This window comes from Schistocerca gregaria, chromosome X, assembly GCF_023897955.1.
Source record: "Schistocerca gregaria isolate iqSchGreg1 chromosome X, iqSchGreg1.2, whole genome shotgun sequence".
Lineage (NCBI taxonomy): Eukaryota > Metazoa > Arthropoda > Insecta > Orthoptera > Acrididae > Schistocerca > Schistocerca gregaria.
In genome coordinates this window covers 129,482,720-129,503,897 of record NC_064931.1, presented here as the reverse complement: position 1 = coordinate 129,503,897, position 21,178 = coordinate 129,482,720, and the positions used below count along the sequence as shown (strand labels likewise).

The following is a 21,178-nucleotide window of genomic DNA, read 5'->3' as shown; positions in this document are numbered from 1 at the left end:
ACCTTTGTGTTGGCGGCGGGTGCGCTTCTGCGAAGCAGGGCAGTACGATGGGCTGGTCCTTGCGCACACTCAGCGACACTTGCTTGTCTAGTGGCCGCGGCGCCGACACGATACCGGGGTCTGTAACACAAACGGTCCTGCATCGACTGGCCGAGTCCCGGAGAACGTGCGTCCCTTGTACACCACACTTCACTGTAATAAAGTAATGAAATGTCAGGAAAAGTTAAAAAAGGTAAACGTTACGTTTAACGTTACACCTAGGATTACAGCGACCACTTTCGTATTAAGTAGCAAATCTATTAAGTCTGTATAGAGTGGATACATGGATCTGAAGAATACTAGTAACAAAAGTTGCTAATAAGAATCTTACTGGTATGACAGAGTCTATAGACTAAATCTTACCCTTATTTACAGGCAATGTTGCACAGTTCTCAAGTGATTCACCAACGACATCATCAAAACGCTAAAATCTATCGTAACATTGCTTTTTTATTTACGACTACTTTCTATCACAGAACATCATCAGTTCTATATAAGGAAGTCCAAGCGTGTTTTCGCACTGGTCGAGTACTATGGCGTGTTATACGTCACTAAGGGTCACGTGAGTGAAGCCTGTACTAAGTACGCGGAAACAGACTGGAAGTTACTATAGTATTTCCCATTAAAAAGTTTAGGCACATATGCAGTACTAATAAGTAACCGAAATTGATAACTAATGGCATTAGAATATCATGTAGGGGAAAAAGGGGCTGTTCACTAATACGAAGGACGGTTAGAGACCGATAAAATAATTTTACTACAGATCATACTGCAAAGCGCTGAGGAATGCCATCAGACAGGCTATACGAGAATAGAAAGTTGTCATAACAGAATTTCAAAAAAATATGGTTAGTTGTGAAAGAGGTACCAGGACAGAATATGGGTACTTCCCATACTACAGTTCTCTTGTGTGAGAATGAAACTGTTAGTGAACCACAAAAGTTGTACAAAATATTTAATAGTTACTTCTTGTCGATAGTCGCAAAGTTAAATAAAAGTTTTATTATGGCAGATAAATATGTAAAATTTGAAAGCTGGAGTTTCGAGATAATTTTATAACACACACTACAGGAAACAATGCTGGATGAAAATGAATCAATTATTACATCATTAAAAAGTAAAAGCTCTCATGCGTATGATGAAATTTAAAGTAGGATAATAAAGTGCGTTAGACATTATTTGGCCGGCGGGAGTGGCCGAGCGGTTCTAGGCGATACAGTCTGGAACCGCGTTACCGCTTCGGTCGCAGGTTCGAATCCTACCTCGGGCATGGATGTGTGTGATGTCCTTAGGTTAGTTAGGTTTACGTAGTTCTAGGGGACTGATGAACTCAGAAGTAAAGTCCCACAGTGCTCAGAGCCATTTGAACCATTTTTTAGGCATTATTTATGTGATTAATAACCTGTGTAATGCATTTTTGAGGTGTAGTTAGTTTCCTGACAGACCAAAATACTCGTAAATGAAAGCATTTTATGAAAAGGGCGAAAGAGATAACGTAGACATTTACTGACCAGTTTCTTTGCTACCAGCGCTTTCAAAAGCTATTTAAGAACGCAATGTATAGGAGAGTAGCAGCATATTCCGGTACACATAATTCGCTGTCAGACTCTCTGTTTGGCTTTAGAAAGGTAGTACCCACAGGATATGCTGTCTCTTATTTTGTGTGTGATGCACTAGTAGGGTATGGCGGTAGGCTGAGGACAGTAGGTGTTTTATTCGATTTAACATAAACATTTAAATGTGTGGACCGTATAGTAATTTTGCATAAGATGAAAATTGTGGGATTAGAGAAAACATTCAAGAATGGTTCACCTCGTATAAGGAAAATACGCAGCAGAAAGTCCCCCCCCCCCTCACTGTGTCCAAAAACAGGTATCTGAATCCGTCTGAGATCATGTAAGGTGGAGGTGCCACAGGGTTCTGTTCTGGGTCCACTGCTTTTCTTGACGTATATCAATGATCTGATACTGCCACTAAACATAACAGACGACATAATAAGTGTTCTCTTTTCAGATTACACAAATGTTATTGTGAAATATGTGGATCATAACACCAATGAGGTAGGTATCGGTAGTCAGTAATAGCAGCATGTTGCTTTCAGAAAACAACATAACTCTCTCACACGGAAATTCTCTTAAAGCGAAATTTTAGTGTCCGAAGGTGGTCAAACAATCGTCGAAGTCGATCATTTTAAATTATTATGATTGAGGGTAGATAGAAGGCTTTCTTGGAAGCATCACCTTAAGGAATTTATGCAGAAACTGAATGCAGCTATGGTCGCTTTAGGAATGATCATCATTGTCTGCGACACTGAAACTTACTTTTATTCCATTATCTCGTATGGTATATTTTAAGACGTGAGTAATGCGTGCTTGAACATAAACGCAGATGCTAACCAAACCTGCAGGTAGCACTGTTGTGTTTGACCAAGAACGGCAGCTGTGGAATGTCCTCAATTTGTTGCAAGTGACGGTCGTGGTCAGAACCCTGTTATGAGTGGTATTGAGTGCATCATGCCGGAGCTAAGCGAATTCGAACGTGGACAAATATTGTCGGTCCTAGTGTGGTGGATACAACTGTAACCAAGTTAGCCGAAGTGTTTCAATTTCAAGAGGTATCGTATCAAATATTCATAAGGTATACAACGGAGCTGAAACGTCATCCACTAAGTCAAAACACGGACGAAAGTGTGTGTTGAGTGATCGGAAAGGGACGGTGACTAAAATAAGATGGCGACACCCACAAAAGTCACTGCAGAACTCAATGTCGCACTCACGACCACTGCCTGCACAAATACAACACGAAGCTCCATAAGCAGCGAAATGCAGAGCTAGCTGAAATTCGAAAGCATTTGTCAGTGATACAAATGCCCGTGAGAGGAAAATGTGGTGCCGAAGCATTAAACCTTAACCATGGAGCAATGGAAGAATATCTTTTGATTGGATGAACCTCGTTTCTCACTGTTTCCAACTTTTGGCCGAGTTTATGTCGCAAGATTGACACCCGCCGAATGAAACATGGTAGCAGAATTGAAATAAAAAATGAAGGATAAACCACAAGTAGTGAAACACAAGCTGAAAGATTTCCTTGTTCACGCTCCTTTCATTCTGTGCAGAAGTTCCTAGTAGTAATAGGGAACTTGTCTCTGTAATGTGTTATGTATCCGTATTGTAACTTTTTCTATTTTATAAAATGTTTAATTCATCGTTTATAAAGTTTCTAATCAACTTTCCGTAAAGTATCTACTGACTGGATTCAGGACCCGGCCAGAGTGGCTCCTACAAGCTGACAGTAACTGAATAATAAATAAAATAGAAACTGCGAAAATGACAGTGGTTTCCCGACGTTTGTACGGAGCTATTAACGGCAATACATAAATTTTTCGCACATCAGATGTCAACGAAATGAAGTACCTATAGTGCAATGATGCTCATCTAACTTGTATGTCAGCTGTCATGTACGCCCTTTCTTACCATATTTACAATAATATGTCTACATTGTGACTAACTACGATTGACACTGATCGTAAATCTATATATATAAAAGGAAATGTCCTGAGTGATTCATTCACTCATCATCGTACAGTCCAAACGGCTAAGGATAGAAACTTCAAATTTGGAAAGGGTTTTGATCTTTTACTGTAGATATCGTTTGGGAAGGTATATTCGAAATTCCACCTCTAAGGGGATGAGGTAGGGGATGAAAAGTTTTTTGAAAATATGACGCTTTTAAGGCAATTTTGACGCTAGAACTACGGATATTAGTGTTTGGTTTCTCGGTCAGAAGTGAAAAATACGTGTTGCTGTGTTTCTGAAACGTCAGCCTCTAAGGGTGAAATAGGCAATAAAAAGTTTTATGAAAATATTTCATCATCAAAGCGTTTGTGAAGCTAAACTGTGAAATTTTGTACTTGATTTTTCGGTTAGAAATAAAAAAACTGTGTCTAGAAGGCAGAGCTGTAGTTAAGACACTGGACACAGCCACGAGGAGGAGGTCACAAATTCTCATCTGGCCATCCATATTTAGATTTTACTTGGTCTCTCCGTATCGCGTTCGGCAAATTACGCAAATACTCCTTTGAAAAAGAACGTGTTAGATTTCCTTCAACCCTTGGGGGAGTGAAACAACGGATGAAAATTTTTACCAAAAATATTTCGTCGTATTAAAAACTTTTTAAAGCTAAATCTATGAAAATTGGTATTTGACTTCTCTGTTAGAAATGAAGAAATATGGGTTAGGAGATGAAAGTTTCTGTGGAAACACCGCCACAAGAACACTAAAGGTAGGATTAACAAAAACCTCAGTCTCCAGCTACCAGACTCGCTTTTTGGTCACAAGGTCATTCGGAAAAGACCATGCTTCGATGACCTTAATTAGCGAGAAAAGTTTAGTAGGTTCTACAATTTGTGAACCAACTCAAACAAAGATATTTAACTGTTTGAAAAGGTGTAGATTTACACACGAGTAATGGGCGTAAAAACATAAAAATTCGATTAAAGAAAAATAAAACAAAAAGAAAGTGCAACCATACAGTCTATGCTAGCGAAGCAGTGGGCACTAACCGGTAAAAATATTGACAAAGCAGATTTTTTCAGTCTAAAGATACCATTCCTAAATATCATGCACGATTAAATTAAAAAACCTAACTGTTTAAATATCTCAGTCTCTTCAAGGTTGATCTGTTTCGTATTTAAGGCTGAAAAATAGCACACGCTGCTTTTCGTTCCACTCAGATTTATTTATTATCAACCAGTTCTGCGTTGTAACAACAGACTGGCGTCTACAAAGGCTACAGTGTGCAAGGAAACCAAAGTTTGAAAGCTGAATAGTTTACGAAGTGCGCAGGAGACTTTGCTCGTAAGACAGGCAGGAAATTTCATATCAAGATTTCTTAATTAGTGTTACGTGCAAAATACACTTAATTATCAATAGGTACCATTTGCCTACTGAAGTGTGGTAAAAACACACGCTCACGAGCAACTGAATTGCTGCTGTGTTCCTCAGATGGCTTACTATTGCCACGATGGTTGGAATAGTTCGTCGTGTAAAGTGATTGGCATGTCGTCCAGACTTGATACTGGCTGTCGAACTGAAGACGCCGGCCGGAGTGGCCGAGCAGTTGTAGGTGCTTCAGCCTGGAATCGCGCGACCACTACGGTCGCAGGTTCGAATCCCGCCTCGGGAATGGATATGCGTGATGTCTTTAGTTAGTTAGGTTTAAGTAGTTCTAAGTGCTAGGGGACTGATGACCTCAGTCGTTATGTCCCATAGTGCTCAGAGACATTTGAACCATTCGAACTTAAAGCCGAACTCATCACGAGCAGGCATAGACATTAACAAGGGCAGAACGACACGACCATGAATTTACGAAGCATCATGCTGGATACGAGTACGCCAAAAATCATATGATGCAGTTCCTCACCAGGGTAGCGTTCTACAGGCTGGTGACGGAACACTCAGGTACGTGGGATGAAATTGGATGCTCAAGGTTCTGCGAGTCCAGTGCCTTTCCTTTTTTTTTTGCATCAGTAATCTCACTTATGATCCGCTCCTCCACGACTTCTCTTGTACCAACTTGTTCATCCGAGAGTAGCGTTTACATTCAACGCCCTTATTTATCCTCTGATGATTCATTGTGGACGCGGTGCAGCTGCTGCTCAAATATTTAACATATGTTTCAAATCGCCAAACAGCCGTGCAGTTTGAGAAAGTATTTTATTTTATTTTATTTTATTTTCACAACCAGTTTCTGCAATTCAATATGTCATCTTCAGGCCCTGTATGCACCTCATGTATAGACTTTCCCGGACCGTAGACGTGTTCAGTTGTTGTCAAGGCTTCGAAGAAACCAATTGGAATACGAATTCACGATATCTACATACTGATGGCCTCACTATGCTAACATCGGCAAGTTTGAATGTCTATACATGAGGTGCATATGGGGCCTCAAGATAGCATTTTGAATGGCTACACTGGCTGCGAAAATAAAACAAAATAACTTCTCCAATTCCACAGCTGTTTTAGGATTTTACCTGTTAAAAAACCCTTATTTATTTATTGGATATAATCCAATCTATTTCTTCCAAATGGTTCAAATGTCTCTGAGCACTATGGAACTTAACATCTGAGGTTCAAAAAATGGTTCAAATGGCTCTGAGCACTATGGGACTCAACTGCTGTGGTCATCAGTCCCCTAGAACTTAGAACTACTTAAACCTAACTAACCTAAGGACATCACACACATCCATGCTTGAGGCAGGATTCCAACCTGCGACCGTAGCAGTGGCGCGGTTCCAGTCTGAAGCGCCTAGGACCGCTCGACCACACCGGCCGGTAATTATTTCTTCACCTACGGTATGTACCCTCTGCAGCTCCTTCTAAACCATGGAAGTTATTCCCTAATGTTTTACGACATGTCCTACCATTGTGTTCCTTCTTCCTGTCATTGTTTTCCGCAATTTCTACAGCCGCATATTCTGAGAATTCTCGTCCAGGTTATTTAGTTTCAGATAAGTTCAGCACTTCTCCGACACCGAAGAACAAGAAGTGTACATCTGGATCCATCTCCGACCACTCTCATTGCGTTGCGAAATGTCGTTGAGCCATTGTGATCAGAACAGCTCCCAAAAGTATCCACGTTCTCGTGACACGTAGTCAAGGTTATCAGAGCGACGGGGAGGCTTCTCAATTCGACTGCTCATGAGCGTGAAGGAAATAAAAAAATTAAGCGTGGGCACCAATTGCAGTCACTGTACGAGGAACAAAAAAAATGGTTCAAATGGCTCTGAGCGCTATGGGACTTAAAATCTAGGTCATCAGTCCCCTAGAACTTAGAACTACTTAAACCTAACTAACCTAGGGACCGTAGCGGTCGCGCGGTTCCAGACTGAAGCGCCTAGAACCGCTCGGCCACACCGGCCGGCGTACGAGGAACACATTGGAACTAAATTATAACGCTAACGTACAATTTCTATCACAAAGTACAAGTGGATTCAAAATTTTAGCGCAAGGGAAACACAGACGACTTACACTGCATATTACGCAGAATAATGGTAGCCTAAAGACTGGTAAGGAGATTTAAGCGTAAAATTACTGTCCACAGAACGCATGATTATAGCTTACAGAGTGTTCAAGTCTTGGTTGTACAGTTTTTATCCTTTTTAATCGTTAACTTTATTGTGATGGCAAAGCCTGTTTTATGTAACAGTTAAGAGTTCATAGATTCTGTACGCTCAAAAATAGTGTCTATTTTAGGACTATGTTTGTTACATTTTTTTCTAAGAATTGGCCTTATTGAACACTAGCATTTCTGTACATACAGACAGTAGTTAGCTAACAATAGAATAATAAACCGAATACCGTTGCGCCAGTACGCCTCCTCTACCTTTCAAATTTCCAAACAGGAATGAAAACGTTGTCTATCATCTTTTCACTTCCACATCTCTTCTGCAAAGCGGCGCATTAGTTATGACACTGGACACACAGCCACGATTACAATGTTCCAAAATTCTCGATTGGCCGTCCATATTTAGAGTTTATTTCGTCTTTATAAATCGCCTTAGGGAAATGACAGGAAGCTTCCTTTGAAAACGGACATGGTTGATTTCCTTCTACATCTTTTTCCAAAGCAAATTTGTACTCTCTCTCTAACTAAAGCGTCACCGATAGAAAGATAAACCGGTGACGTATTTCTTTCTTTCTTAGTTCAAAAATGGCTCTGAGCACTATGGGATTTAACATCTGAGGTCATCAGTCCCCTAGAACTTAGAACTACTTAAACCTAACTAACCTAAGGACATCACGCACATCCATGCCCGAGGCAGGATAGGATTCGAACCTGGGACCGTAGCGGTCGCGCGGTTCCAGACTGAAACGCCTATGACCGGCTTTTCTTTTTTAGTAAATTTATCATTAAATTCATGTGGTATTTTCGTTACAGTTGGCAGTACACATCTTAATCGACGTAAAAGAGGCAGTTTCCTCCACTGTCTCACATTTAATTTCGCATTTATAGTTGGAGACCTACAGACGTCGTATAAAAAGACGGCCTAGTGTTATGCAAAATCGACATCGAAGTCATTAGGCATGAGCACAAGCTCAGATTGAACGAGTGTGGGATGTACCATTCCTGCATTCCCCCCAAAATATAAATTGACGTGACCACTAGAAAATGTGGACCTCGCTGTTCCCAAATGCAAGTTGAGTGTTTCAACAACTGAGCCACAGCTTAAGGTGTCTTACAGTATCCAGGGTTCAATATCAATTTTCTTTGTGATTTACTGTCAATTCGAGAGTTAACCGATTATGTTCAATTTCGATTTACTTTAAGGGATAAAGCGCCTTGATGGCGCTCTCGGTTTGAAAGATTGCCGCGTTTTGTAGAGTGTTCCAGTGATTTTATTTACATCACGGGAGAGGGAGTATGTGATACCAATTTAGCATTGGCACAGACCGTTGCAGCTCTACGTTAAATTTTGACAGCATAAAGACAAGTATGAATTCGAGATGACTGACACAGCCTACAAGTGAAATGGAAATTCCAATTGATATATTGAAACTGTTTCTTCCTGGTTGTAAGAGACCTTAAAAATAAACAGCGAAACGGCCATTTTAAGGGTTGACTGCTTTGATCGTAGTGAGAAAGTATTTGGGTAGCAATTCCAGACAAGAGGAAAAACCCATGCAGAAGTAATCAGCCACGCCAAAGCGCTGGAAATTTTGATGAGTTAATATACACTCCTGGAAATGGAGAAAAGAACACATTGACACAGGTGTGTCAGACCCACCATACTTGCTCCGGACACTGCGAGAGGGCTGTACAAGCAATGATCACACGCACGGCACAGCGGACACACCAGGAACCGCGGTGTTGGCAGTCGAATGCCGCTAGCTGCGCAGCATTTGTGCACCGCCGCCGTCAGTGTCAGCCAGTTTGCCGTGGCATACGGAGCTCCATCGCAGTCTTTAACACTGGTAGCATGCCGCGACAGCGTGGACGTGAACCGTATGTACAGTTGACGGACTTTGAGCGAGGGCGTATAGTGGGCATGCGGGAGGCCGATTGGACGTACCGCCGAATTGCTCAACACGTGGGGCGTGAGGTCTCCACAGTACATGGATGTTGTCGCCAGTGGTCGGCGGAAGGTGCACGTGCCCGTCGACCTGGGACCGGACCGCAGCGACGCACGGATGCACGCCAAGACCGTAGGATCCTACGCAGTGCCGTAGGGGACCGCACCGCCACTTCCCAGCAAATTAGGTACACTGTTGCTCGTGGGGTATCGGCGAGGACCATTCGCAACCTTCTCCATGAAGCTGGGCTACGGTGTCGCACACCGTTAGGCCGTCTTCCGCTCACGCCCCAACATCGTGTAGCCCGCCTCCAGTGGTGTCGCGACAGGCGTGAATGGAGGGACGAATGGAGACGTGTCGTCTTCAGCGATGAGAGTCGCTTCTGCCTTGGTGCCAATGATGGTTGAATGCGTGTTTGGCGACGTGCAGGTGAGCGCCACAATCAGGACTGCATACGACCGAGGCACACAGGGCCAACACCCGGCATCATGGTGTGGGGAACGATCTCCTACACTGGCCGTACACCTCTGGTGATCGTCGAGGGGACACTGAATAGTGCACGGTACATCCAAACCGTCATCGAACTCATCGTTCTACCATTCCTAGACCGGCAAGGGAACTTGCTGTTCCAACAGGACAATGCACGTCCGCATATATCCCGTGCCACCCAACGTGCTCTAGAAGGTGTAAGTCAACTACCCTGGCCAGCAAGATCTCCGGATCTGTCCCCCATTGAGCATGTTTGGGACTGGATGAAGCGTCGTCTCACGCGGTCTGCACGTCCAGCACGAACGCTGGTCCAACTGAGGCGCCAGGTGGAAATGGCATGGCAAGCCGTTCCACAGGACTACATCCAGCATCTCTACGATCGTCTCCATGGGAGAATAGCAGCCTGCATTGCTGCGAAAGGTGGATATACACTGTACTAGTGCCGAAATTGTGCATGTTCTGTTGCCTGTGTCTTTGTGACTGTGGTTCTGTCAGTGTGACCATGTGATGTATCTGACCCCAGGAATGTGTCAATAAAGTTTCCCCTTCCTGGGACAATGAATTCACGGTGTTCTTATTTCAATTTCCAGGAGTGTATATAACGGGGACAAATAAAACATCAATACTTGCTCTAAACGAAGGTACATAGAGTGTAACTAAATTCCCTTTACAGACTTTGGGGACAGGTTCCTTACACCAAAGAAAGAAAAAATATGTAATCACTATGGGCTCTAAAATACACACCTTAAATGCTACGAGAAATTGTTCGTCTCCCATACTGAGAAGAACATCTCTTCTACTGCAAGTTCTTTCCTTTCCATATTTTGGGCACTGGTAGTGTGGACCACTTGAAGAGCTTTGACATCTTGCTCTTCTTCGTTACTGTGAAACACATCTCTTTTATTAAACAAATGCTGATAGTTACTAAGGAATGCATTTTTGAGTCCGTGTTCACTGGACATGCTTTTCTTGTTTTGGTGTAAAGAACCGGCCTCAATGTCTGTAAAGGATATTTACTTGCACCTTGTATAATTCACTGCGGCTTAAATAAATTTACTATGGCTCCCATAACACACGAACCGAAGCAGAGAATGTTTCACTGTCATATCCACAGCAGCGGAGTAAACATGCTTCATATTACACTAATTGTATATTCACGTTCATGTGCATAATAAACTGCTAAGTATACATCCTGCATGTCGTGTTAAGTAAGGCGGTAAAATAGACTGGCATTTCACGTAAGACAAAAAGTAATGTGTTGACACATTTTCTCTGAAAGGAAAAATAAATTGGTAGTTCTTTTAAAAATTGTTCTTTCTGAAAACATTTTTGTTTTGCAAGCGTAGACATCAGTACAGGAACAGTTTTCATAATACGAGTCAAGATGAATAGATGAAAAGAAACCAAACATTTTAGATGGAGAACTAAAGCAACAGGAACAGGGTAATGGAAAAAAAACTGGGAATAAATCAAATTACCATAGACACGACGGGTGCAACCGGAATGCTCGCCTTCATAGTGCCGTGTATCACGACTGCAAAGTTTTCAACAGATTACAAAGAAAGTGTCACTATGTTTTACTCCAAGAAATGAAATTATTGAAAATATGCGAGCCACTATGAACTAATCCTCATGTTAATGAACAAAAATTCTTTAAGAGTCACAGCAGCGTGCGGTGTAGTATTGCGGCAGTTCTTACGATGCAACATGTCCCCTCAGTGTGAATGTTCATGTACTGAGGACATGATGTCCCTAGACGTTGAGAAGGCCTATGGCTTATGATGCTATAGAAAGGGAACTTTTGGAACTATAGGCGATCCCTTTTATTCTCTGGCACATTCACTTTCTGGATTCGCACATAATGGCACTAATTTATTTTTTAGCCTAATGTCCTCCCTATCGTTGCACAATTCTCATGTAAGCTTGTAGGGAAAGTTGTGTGCACAAGTATCTCCAAGTGGTATAATTGTTTTAATGCGTGTTTTCTTACTTTAACTGATTTTGTGTCATTGAGAGAAAACTATCCGGAGATTTCTTAAAATGTTGTGGGAAGCTTGGGATCAACGGTTGTTAATTCATGTCGCAGTGACGATCACTCGCGTCCGTACCCGAGTTCGCAGTCGGCTTTCTGCCGTGGTCGTATGCGTACCGGCTCCATGCGCCGGGCTGCGCTCCGCTAACGGAGTTGTTTACTTAAGCGTCACGGTACTTGTATTGTGTAGCGTCCATCAATATTGTACCCCATGGCGCACACTTACCGCCGAGCGACACTTAAAGTAACATTCCAAGCTGAACATGAATGACCACGTGCTTATAAAATCGAGCAATTCATTCGCGCAGAGCTACACCTGGACCCCCAAGAAGTGAAGGTTTTCACTTCTCTATCGCCGGCAGTATCGCCTACATTAATGACGACGGAGGAAGCATATGCTGACTCGGTCTGACGACACGAACATGGACTAGAGTTTAAGCATTCTGACGGATATATTGGGGAGGTGACGGTAGACCACGCTGGAATAGGCCTTTCAGCAATTCGGGTGTTTGATCTCCCACCTGATGTGCCACAAGACGTGGTTGTCGAGGCCTTCGGACCCTACGGCAATGTTGCGGGCCACATACTGGAAAAATGGCACACGTTCACGACATACCACATGTTAAAGGGTGTCCGGCAGATCAAGATCGAATTGTCCAGACATGTACCATCCTGTCTGGTGACAGGTGGTGGTGGTGTGCGAGCCATCGTCATGTATGATGGCCAGCTGCGGACGTGGGCAGGATGTGGAGAAGAGGGCCTTGTTAGGTCCGATTGTCTCCGTCGCCGTTTTCTACAGATCCTGACCAGTGACGCGGCTTTCAAGGAGCCAGTCACATCTTTAACAGACACTTACGCCTCGGCCGTGCGAAACCCTGATGTTCCACCTCAGTAAGTACCTGTTCACTCGTCGGCACTCCCAGACGGGCAGAACGGTGCGGCCGAGGCTTCACCGGCCTCATCTTCTACAGAGCTCGATGAACGGCTAACCGGCTGCGATGGACATTGAACCAAGTGTGGTGCCTACCTCTTCTTTCCTTCAGACAGACACATCTTCGGACAATGAACGTGCACACCCTGACATGAAACAGTCACCCCAAAAACCGGATAAATGAAGTCGAACACCCTCCGACGGCACACTTCTTCATGTGGCGCCACAGGCAGTAGACTGGATACCAGCCCATGACATCCCTTCGAGCTCTCGGATGGCAGGAGTGGCCACTCCCGATGTCCCATCTGGGGAGCTCCTTTCCACTGCCTGAGATTCCACCTGAAATTGATGCAGCCTATGGAGAGAGGTTCCCAGGATCCTGCTGCGGCAGAATCACCACCCCTAGCCCTCGATGGGCGTGACATTCACCTGCCACTGGTTCCAATTTCCTGGGATCACGATGTCGACGAGGGAGCAGATTGGGATGCTTGCTCAACCATAGGTGAGTGCTCCACAGTCGTGCCCAACCTAGCATCCCCTCAGTGATTGCAGCCACAGTTGCTGCTCCAGATGTTTCACGCCAGCTGGATATCTCTGCAGGACCCTCTGTGCCAACAAGGGCAGCACATCCGCAACACTACTGCACCATGATAACGAATCTGGCAACCATTCGGGCTCCATAAAAGCTGTCGCTGTTCTGAGACACGGTTATGCCATTATGCTGCCGATGTCGACGTTGCCCTTCTCCAAGAAGAGATCGTTGCTGATTTGTACACCACCACTGGCTGCACGGCTCATATCACCGATGTCTCTCACAATGGTAGTGAAGTGGCCATCCTCCTCCGTGCAGGGTACCCCACTGAAGATGTAGTGTACCTCCATACACTGTACACTGTACGACGTCCGCTTTCTAGATGGATATGCCCCATCTGGCTCTAGTCTATGTCGTGAACAATACGCATTCTTTGCTGACAAAGTAGAGCCACTTTTTGAGGGTGCCCTGGATGAAATGGTCCTTAGTAGGGACTTCAACTCCACACGAGGACCCACTGATCCACTTCCACAACGCCGGCCGCGGTGGCCGAGAGTTTCTAGGCGCTTCAGAACTGCGCGACTGCTACGGTCGGAGGTTCGAATCATGCCTTGGGCATGGATGTGTGTGATGTCCTTAGGTTAGTTAGGTTTAAGTAGTCCCACAATGCTCAGAGCCATTTGAACTAACTTCCACAACACTCCCCTTGTGTGGCCCTCCCTGTCATTATTGACTGACTTCAGCTTATCAACACATGGACAAACGTTCATGGCATCCACGCAGGTTTCACACACTATACGGCGCACTCGTGCAATCGTCTCGACCGTATATACCTCACATGTTCCCTTGCTGCTGACACTCGACATGCTGGAGTTTGGCCTCTGGCTTAGTCAGACCACGAGTCCTACATCTGTGATGTCGCCCTCATCCACCAACAGGTATGGCACAGTAGTGCCTTGTGGAAATTAAACGTTTCCTACCTGACTCTCCCTGACCGCTGATGGATCACTGAGGCTGCATGAACCCTTTGTCGTCGACGTCGCCCCATGTACACATCCACCCTATCCTGGTGGCTATCCCACACAAAACCGGCTCTGCGCAGGCCAGCGATGAAATATGGCACAGGCGTCAAAGCTTGGCATGTGACTGCACTTCAACAGCATTCTCTCCCGTCCGTCAGGCGATAGCGCACTGTGCTAAAGGAAGCATTCCTTGACTCGCACGATTACACTTGGAAGGGACCCTTCTCTGGTTCTGCATCCATAACTGCCTCACGAAACACCATCGAAGCACCACCTCCTCACAGAAAGTCGACATCTTCCACGATCTCTCATATACAACCTCACCGATGTGGAAGGACGACGATATACTACCCAATGCACCATTGGTCACGCTTTCCAATCCCATTTCATCCAGCTGTACACTGCCTTCCTACATTTTTTTAACTGAGGACGTAGTGGTACTCACCGTCAACACCAAGCCAAAGGACGTGAGTCAAGAACTTGAGGAAGACGTTACCAACGACGAAGTCCTAAAAGCTATCAAGGTGGGAGCTTCCAAAGAGCCCCCAGGCCCTGTCGGCCTACCCCTCGAATTTTACAGGTGTTTTAGCTATCTGTTGGTACCAACTTGCACGTTCATCTGTCCTGAACTGATGTCCCCAACAACAATGATACCAGCCACCTTCCTTGATGGGTCATCATCCCTGCTGTTAAGCCACATGGGCCATTGTGGATCTGTGATTACTGGCCCATCACTCTACTCAACAGCATTACGAAAATTTTCACCCATTTGTTGGCATCACAACTCAAGAAGGCAGTAAGATACTGTACGTCGTGTAAATTTATCAGACTTCACTGGGTGGTGCCAACAATATGCATCCGGCCCTTTGCCATTATGGGGACATGATCGCACTCGCAAGGTCGTGAAATCTGCGTGTTGCATTGGCATCGCTTGACTTCAGGCAGGCATTCGACCATGTAGATCACACCTTCTTGAAGATGGTACTCCAGCACATGGGTTTTCCGGCTAATATAGTAACAGTAGTACGGCGTCTCTCTAGAGGGCGCGACTCCAATAATACTTTATAATGATCGCCTCACTACGGCTCTAGCGATCGAGCGCTCTGCCTAACAGGCTTGGCCACTTCCAACTATACTGTATGCTTTGGCGTTAGAACCCCTACTCCAAGGACTTCGCCAACGCCTTGGTGGACCTGACATTGCATGGACACCGCCTCTGTTGTGCGGCCTATGCTGACGATCTTGTCTTCTACCTATGCAGTGAAGATGATGTCCACGCAGCTCTGACATTGGTGGCAACGCGCGGCTCTGACATTGGTGGCGACATACTGGGAGGCATCTGGCAGTTCTCTTAACGTTTCCAAATCGCAGGTTCAGCCCATTGGAGAGGGCCTACCTGAGGGATGTGTCACTCCTCTAAGTCGTGGCCACAGTTTGGGCATTGATTTTATGAATGATCCCCGTCGTTCGTCGGCAACAAACAGCAGACGTCTTCTTCAAATGATCAGGGATGGCCTCGTGGATCACCAGCTTAGACCCCTTTACATTTTACAGCGTGCACAATATGTGAATGTCTACCACACCTCTCACATCCAGTGTGGCACAAGTGTTTCTCGTCCCGATTACCCTCGCCTGTTGTATTTGGATGGCGATGGGATCCTTTGTCTGTACCGGGATGTTATTTAAAGTTCCACGGGAGCGTGGTGCGGTTGGCTTATTCCACATACTGGACAGAGTTATGACACTTTTGTCAGTCCCCAACAAAAAGTCTGGCGCCGTTGCTCGACGATCCTCACCCGAATTCTTTTACATCTACATCTGCTTCTACATAGAAATTCCGCAAGTCACCCTACGGTGCGTTGTAGGGGATACCTTGTACCACTACTTGTCATTTTCCTTTCTGTTCCACTCGCAAATAGAGCGAGGGAAAGACGACTGTCTGTATGCCTCCGTATGAGACCTAATTTCTCGTATCTTATCTTCGTAGTTTTCACGCGCAATGTACGTTGGCGCCAGTAGAATAATTCGGCAGTCAGCTTCAGATACCGATTCTCTAAATTTTCTCAATAGTGTTTTTCGAAAAGAACGTCCCCTTCCCTCCCGGTATTCCCATTAGAATTCCTGTAGCACATGAATGTGCACCGGTCTCCCCGTCAGCCCTTTCATGTTATTAGACACTCTACGCCCCCCCCCCTCCCCTCTCCCGCCCCTCTCACTTTCGGTATTTCTTTCTGGAATTTACATCCTCCAATACTTTTCGCTTTCACAAATACTCCGTATAAAGACTGTACACGATGCATTACTAATGAATCGGTCACCAAATCACATCCAACACAAGTTCCTCCAGATCATATAGCGTCGTGTGTTGAAAGCTGTGCATGCAGGCTTTCTCACCACCAGCGTCCAATTCGCCTACTATATTACCCTCAATGGCAAAGAGGTCAAACAGTTTTTTTTTCATCGCATCCGCCTCTCTGACACACCCCTATATGTTCACTGTGGCGTGGACGACACAGAGGCCCACCATTTCTCATGTGATCCGCCATCTGACGTCTGTAGGGTCGCGCAGCGTATCTTGGCTTTCCTGACCCGACAAATACCCGCTCAGATCACCTTCCAGACGCTCTTATTCCCGGATGTGATTCGTTACCCCGCAACGAAAACTAACGATGTGAATTGGATACGAGGCCAGTCCGCTACCTTCCTGGTTCAGACGAGAAGTCAAAAATGGTTCAAATGGCTCTGAGCACTATGGGACTCAACTGCTGTGGTCATCAGTCCCCTAGAACTTAGAACTACTTAAACCTAACTAACCTAAGGACATCACACACATCCATGCCCGAGGCAGGATTCGAACCTGCGACCGTAGCAGTCGCGCGGTTCCGGACTGCGCGCCTAGAACCGCGAGACCACCGCGGCCGGCACGAGAAGTCGGAACTGGGTAATTGGACGTACCCTAATAACACTGTGCACATGTTCGCAACCCCACATACAAACAGATATCTCCAGTTTTCTATGGAGCGTATTCATGACAGGCCTTCTGTTTGGAACGTCCAAGCCGTGAAATACTGATGTTAATTTTGTCGACATGCTGTAAGTCAACTACAAACGAAATATCCTTAGAAATTTCGAGAAGACACGTTTGTTTAAAAACAAAACCCTACAAAACTACTTTCATTTACATCGCTCCTCTGTGTGTTCTCTCCCCCTACTTTCTTCCTTTCCTACCCTCTTGTAGTAATAGGTCAGTTGTTTTGTGATAGATGCGGATAGACACCACCGCCTGAAGAGGTGGAGTTCATTTTTTTTTTTCTTTAGACACAAGTTGCGGTGGCAAGTAGGTCTTATTTTTGTAGTTTCCCTTCGTGTCCAGGGGTATAAAATGAAGTTCGCTAACGCATGCTTTTGCGGTGGCGCTTGCCTCGGAGGTACGCCGGCTCGAATCCTGGGAGTGGAAAATTTTCACTGTCAGTATTTGGCCGGCAAGTGGAAGAGGGGTGGTCGCGTTAATCCCTGATCACCAGGATTTGCGTCACTGTCCTGGTTTAAATTCCAAACCTCTTCGCAGTGTCTCATGATATGAAGGCATGTGACATTGTTAATTATAATCTGTCCATCGGATGGCAACGTTAAGCTCGGTGGCTCAAAATGGTTCAAATGGCTGTAAGCACTATAGGACTTAACATCTGAGGTCATCAGTCCCCTAGACTTAGAACTACTTAAACCTAATTAACCTAAGGACATCACACACATCCATGCCCGAGGCAGGATTCGAACATGCGCCCGCAGCAGCAGCGCGGTTCCGGACTGAAGCGCTTAGAACTGCTCGGTCACGACGGCCGGCAGCTCGGTGGCGCCTCGGTGCCATTCGAGAGAAACAGGCTTTGTGCCACCACCGAGTTTCATTCTCCCCCTTCCCTTCATTCATAACAATACAATAAGCAATCCTCACAGTCGTCCGCATGGCACAGATACGCACTTGGCACTTCATAGCAAGTTGTAAGAAGGAAATGGCAAATCGCATCCATTACGACATTGCCTAGAACGGCGATGGAGATAAGGATCTTTATTGCCTATAATAAATCATACAATCGCCGTTGATCTTTATTTTACAATTGCCATTACCAACTTTGGCCCATATAAAGAGGTACTCATCAGCATTTAATTTCTTCTTCTTTCTAGTACTCAAAACAAATGGCATGCAGGGAACTAGCGTACTATAAGGCTGTTTAGCCAACAGTCCTGTAGTCTCGGATATACTCCATGTCTTCCAAGTCAGAATGTTAGCATCAGGAAAAGCTTCAAGGCCACCATAATCTGCTTGATTGCCCCACACGACAGCAAGTGTGAGCCAAGTACTACCTCCAAAAACTGCTTGTACATCACAGGTAAAGTTCAGATGGAGTCCACGAAATACATTCGGACCTCCAATCAATTGCTGTTTATTAAATTGACCAGCAAGGTCAATATCAATAGCCTTCAAACTGCGATAGGCAGGTACACTGCGCGCCAGCGACGACGCCTTGCACGTCGCAGAGGCATTGCTGTGGCACGTTAACACAAGTTAACTTGGAAGACATGGAGTATATCCGAGACTACAGGACTGTTGGCTAAACAGCCTTACGGTACGCTAGTTCCAAGCATGCCATTTGTTTTGAGTACTAGAAAGAAGAAGAAATTAAATGCTGATGAGTACCTCTTTATATGGGCCAAAGTTGGTAATGGCAATTGTAAAATAAAGATCAACGGCGATTGTATGATTTATTATAGACAATAAAGATCCTTATCTCCTTTCCTTATTTCCTTTCTAAAAAAAGACTGATTGAGGTGGTTATGGGTCGCACCAGACCGCTCGTGAATTTTTTTTTTTTTTTTTTTTTTTTTTTTTTTTAAAGACGGCCCTCTGGTTTTCTCGCTAGGCGGGTGACCTTGAACGGGCAACGCGGGCCCTAGTATTACTAGGCCGGTGTTGCAGAAGAATTCACTTCCGGTTGCGCAATTCCCTTAGTACGGGACTACTTTGACTTTGACTTGAGAACACGACTATAAAATCTTATTCACAAGCTGTTTGACATTTGTCAGTTGCTAAAATAATCTGAAAAGAGTACCTGTGCCAGTAACTAACCATTACGCCACCAAATAGCACAACAGTACTCCCTTGTGACACTGGTTCCCACTAAGAGTTACGGGAGTGAAAAAGCCTTTTTCATTTCGTCTAGAGTGAAAATAAGTCATAATAAATCATATTCGTGGTATCAAAGCAAACGTCAGCCGTCTTTTTTTCCACTGCAAATAAGATTCATATCGACATTCTTTACATTTCTTTGTTTCTTTCTTCACAGCTAGCTTGACTGTCTAAATCTGATTCTCAAGCGCTCCTGTATAAAACGTAACAGAAAGAGCGAGTCTCAGCATTAAATACAACGTTTGGTGAGCTACTCTGGAATGGTATTGTACTTCGATAAATTTATTTAATGCTATATAGAACATCAGTCCCTAAAAAGCATGAAATTTAATTTACGTTACAGATAGAAGAGCCAAACAAACTGGAACTCTTGCGTAATATCGTGTAGGGCCCCCGCGAGCACGCTGAAGTGCCGTAACACGACGTGGCGTGGACTCGGCTAATGTCTGAAGTAGTGCTGGAGGAAATTAAAACCATGAATGCTGCAGGGCTGTCCATAAATCCATTAGAGTACGACGGTCTGGAGATCTCTTCTCAACAGCACGTCGCAAGGCATCCCACATATGCTCAATAATGTTCATATCTTGGGAGTTTGGTTGCCAGCGAAAGTGTTTAAACTCAGGAGAGTGCTTCTGGAGCCACTCTGTAGAAATTCTGGACGTGTACTCCACACGTCCAGAATTTCTACAGCGTGACATTGTCCTGCTGGAATTGCCCAAGTCCGTTAGAATGATCAATGGATGTGAATGGATGCATGCGATCAGGCAGGATGCTTACGTACGTGTCACCTGTCAGTATCGTACCTAGACGTATCAGGGACCCATATCACTCCAACTGCACACGCCCCAAACCATTACAGAGCCTCCACCAGCTTGAACAGTCCCCTGCTGACATGCAGGGTCCATGGATTCATGAGGTTGTCTCCATACCCGTACACGTCCATCCGCTCCATACGATTTGAAACGAGATTCGTTCGACCAGGCAACATGTTTCCAGTCATCAGCACTCCAATGTCGGTGTTGACGGGCCCGTGCGAGGCGTAAAGATTTGTGTCGTGCAGTCATCAAGGGTACACGAGTGGGCCTTCTGCTTCGAAAGCCCAAATCGATGATGTTTCGTTGAATGGTTCGCACGCTCGCACTTGTTGATGGCCCAGCATTGAAATCTGCAGAAATTTCACTTCTGTCACGTTGAACGAGTATCTTCAGTTGCCATTGGTCCCGTTCTTGCAGGATCTATTTCCGACCACAGCTATGTCAGAGATTTGATGTTTTACCGGATCCCTGATATTCACGGTACATTCGTGAAATGGTCGTTCGTGAAAATCCCCACTTCATCGCAACCTCGGAGATGTTGTGTCCCATCGCTCGTGCGCCGACTATAACACCACGTTCAAATTCACTTAAATTTTTATAACCTACCATTGTAGCAGCAGTAAGCGATCTAACAACTGCGCCAGACACTTGTTGTCTTATATAGTCGTTGCCGACCGCAGTGCCATATTTTTCCTGTTTACATCTCTCTGTATTTCAATACGCATGCCCATACCAGTTTCTTTGACGCTTCACTGTACGTCACACGAAAAAACCCCCATTTTCTAAGGCACAAGTAGATGTATCAAGATGAAATTTATCTCACATTCTGAGGTCTATTGTTGTTTATTGGTATACGAATATTAAGCTTATCAGTCAATGTAGCCAAAAGATACGGCGATATATGTCACATATTTTGATGGCTGCAAACTCACTCATTAAAACCTAAAGGGTACATCCCCTTGACCTAGAATAATTAAATCTGGCAAAAAGAAAGGTTATACCACATAGCCGAAGGTACAAACAAAACCAGAAATTTGTTAATTTGTTATTATATCATACGA

The 21,178-nt window shown here is 44.7% G+C and overlaps 1 protein-coding gene across 1 annotated transcript in view; it reads right to left on the bottom strand.

Annotated features, from left to right (window-relative positions):
• The window catches only part of LOC126297767 (Down syndrome cell adhesion molecule-like protein Dscam2), a 1,507,668-nt gene that overhangs the window by 609,610 nt on the left and 876,880 nt on the right, over positions 1-21,178 (bottom strand). The window contains exon 5 of the mRNA XM_049988942.1: positions 3-120. Within this exon, the coding sequence (XP_049844899.1) occupies positions 3-120 (118 nt within the window). The remainder of the gene's footprint in view (positions 1-2; positions 121-21,178) is intronic.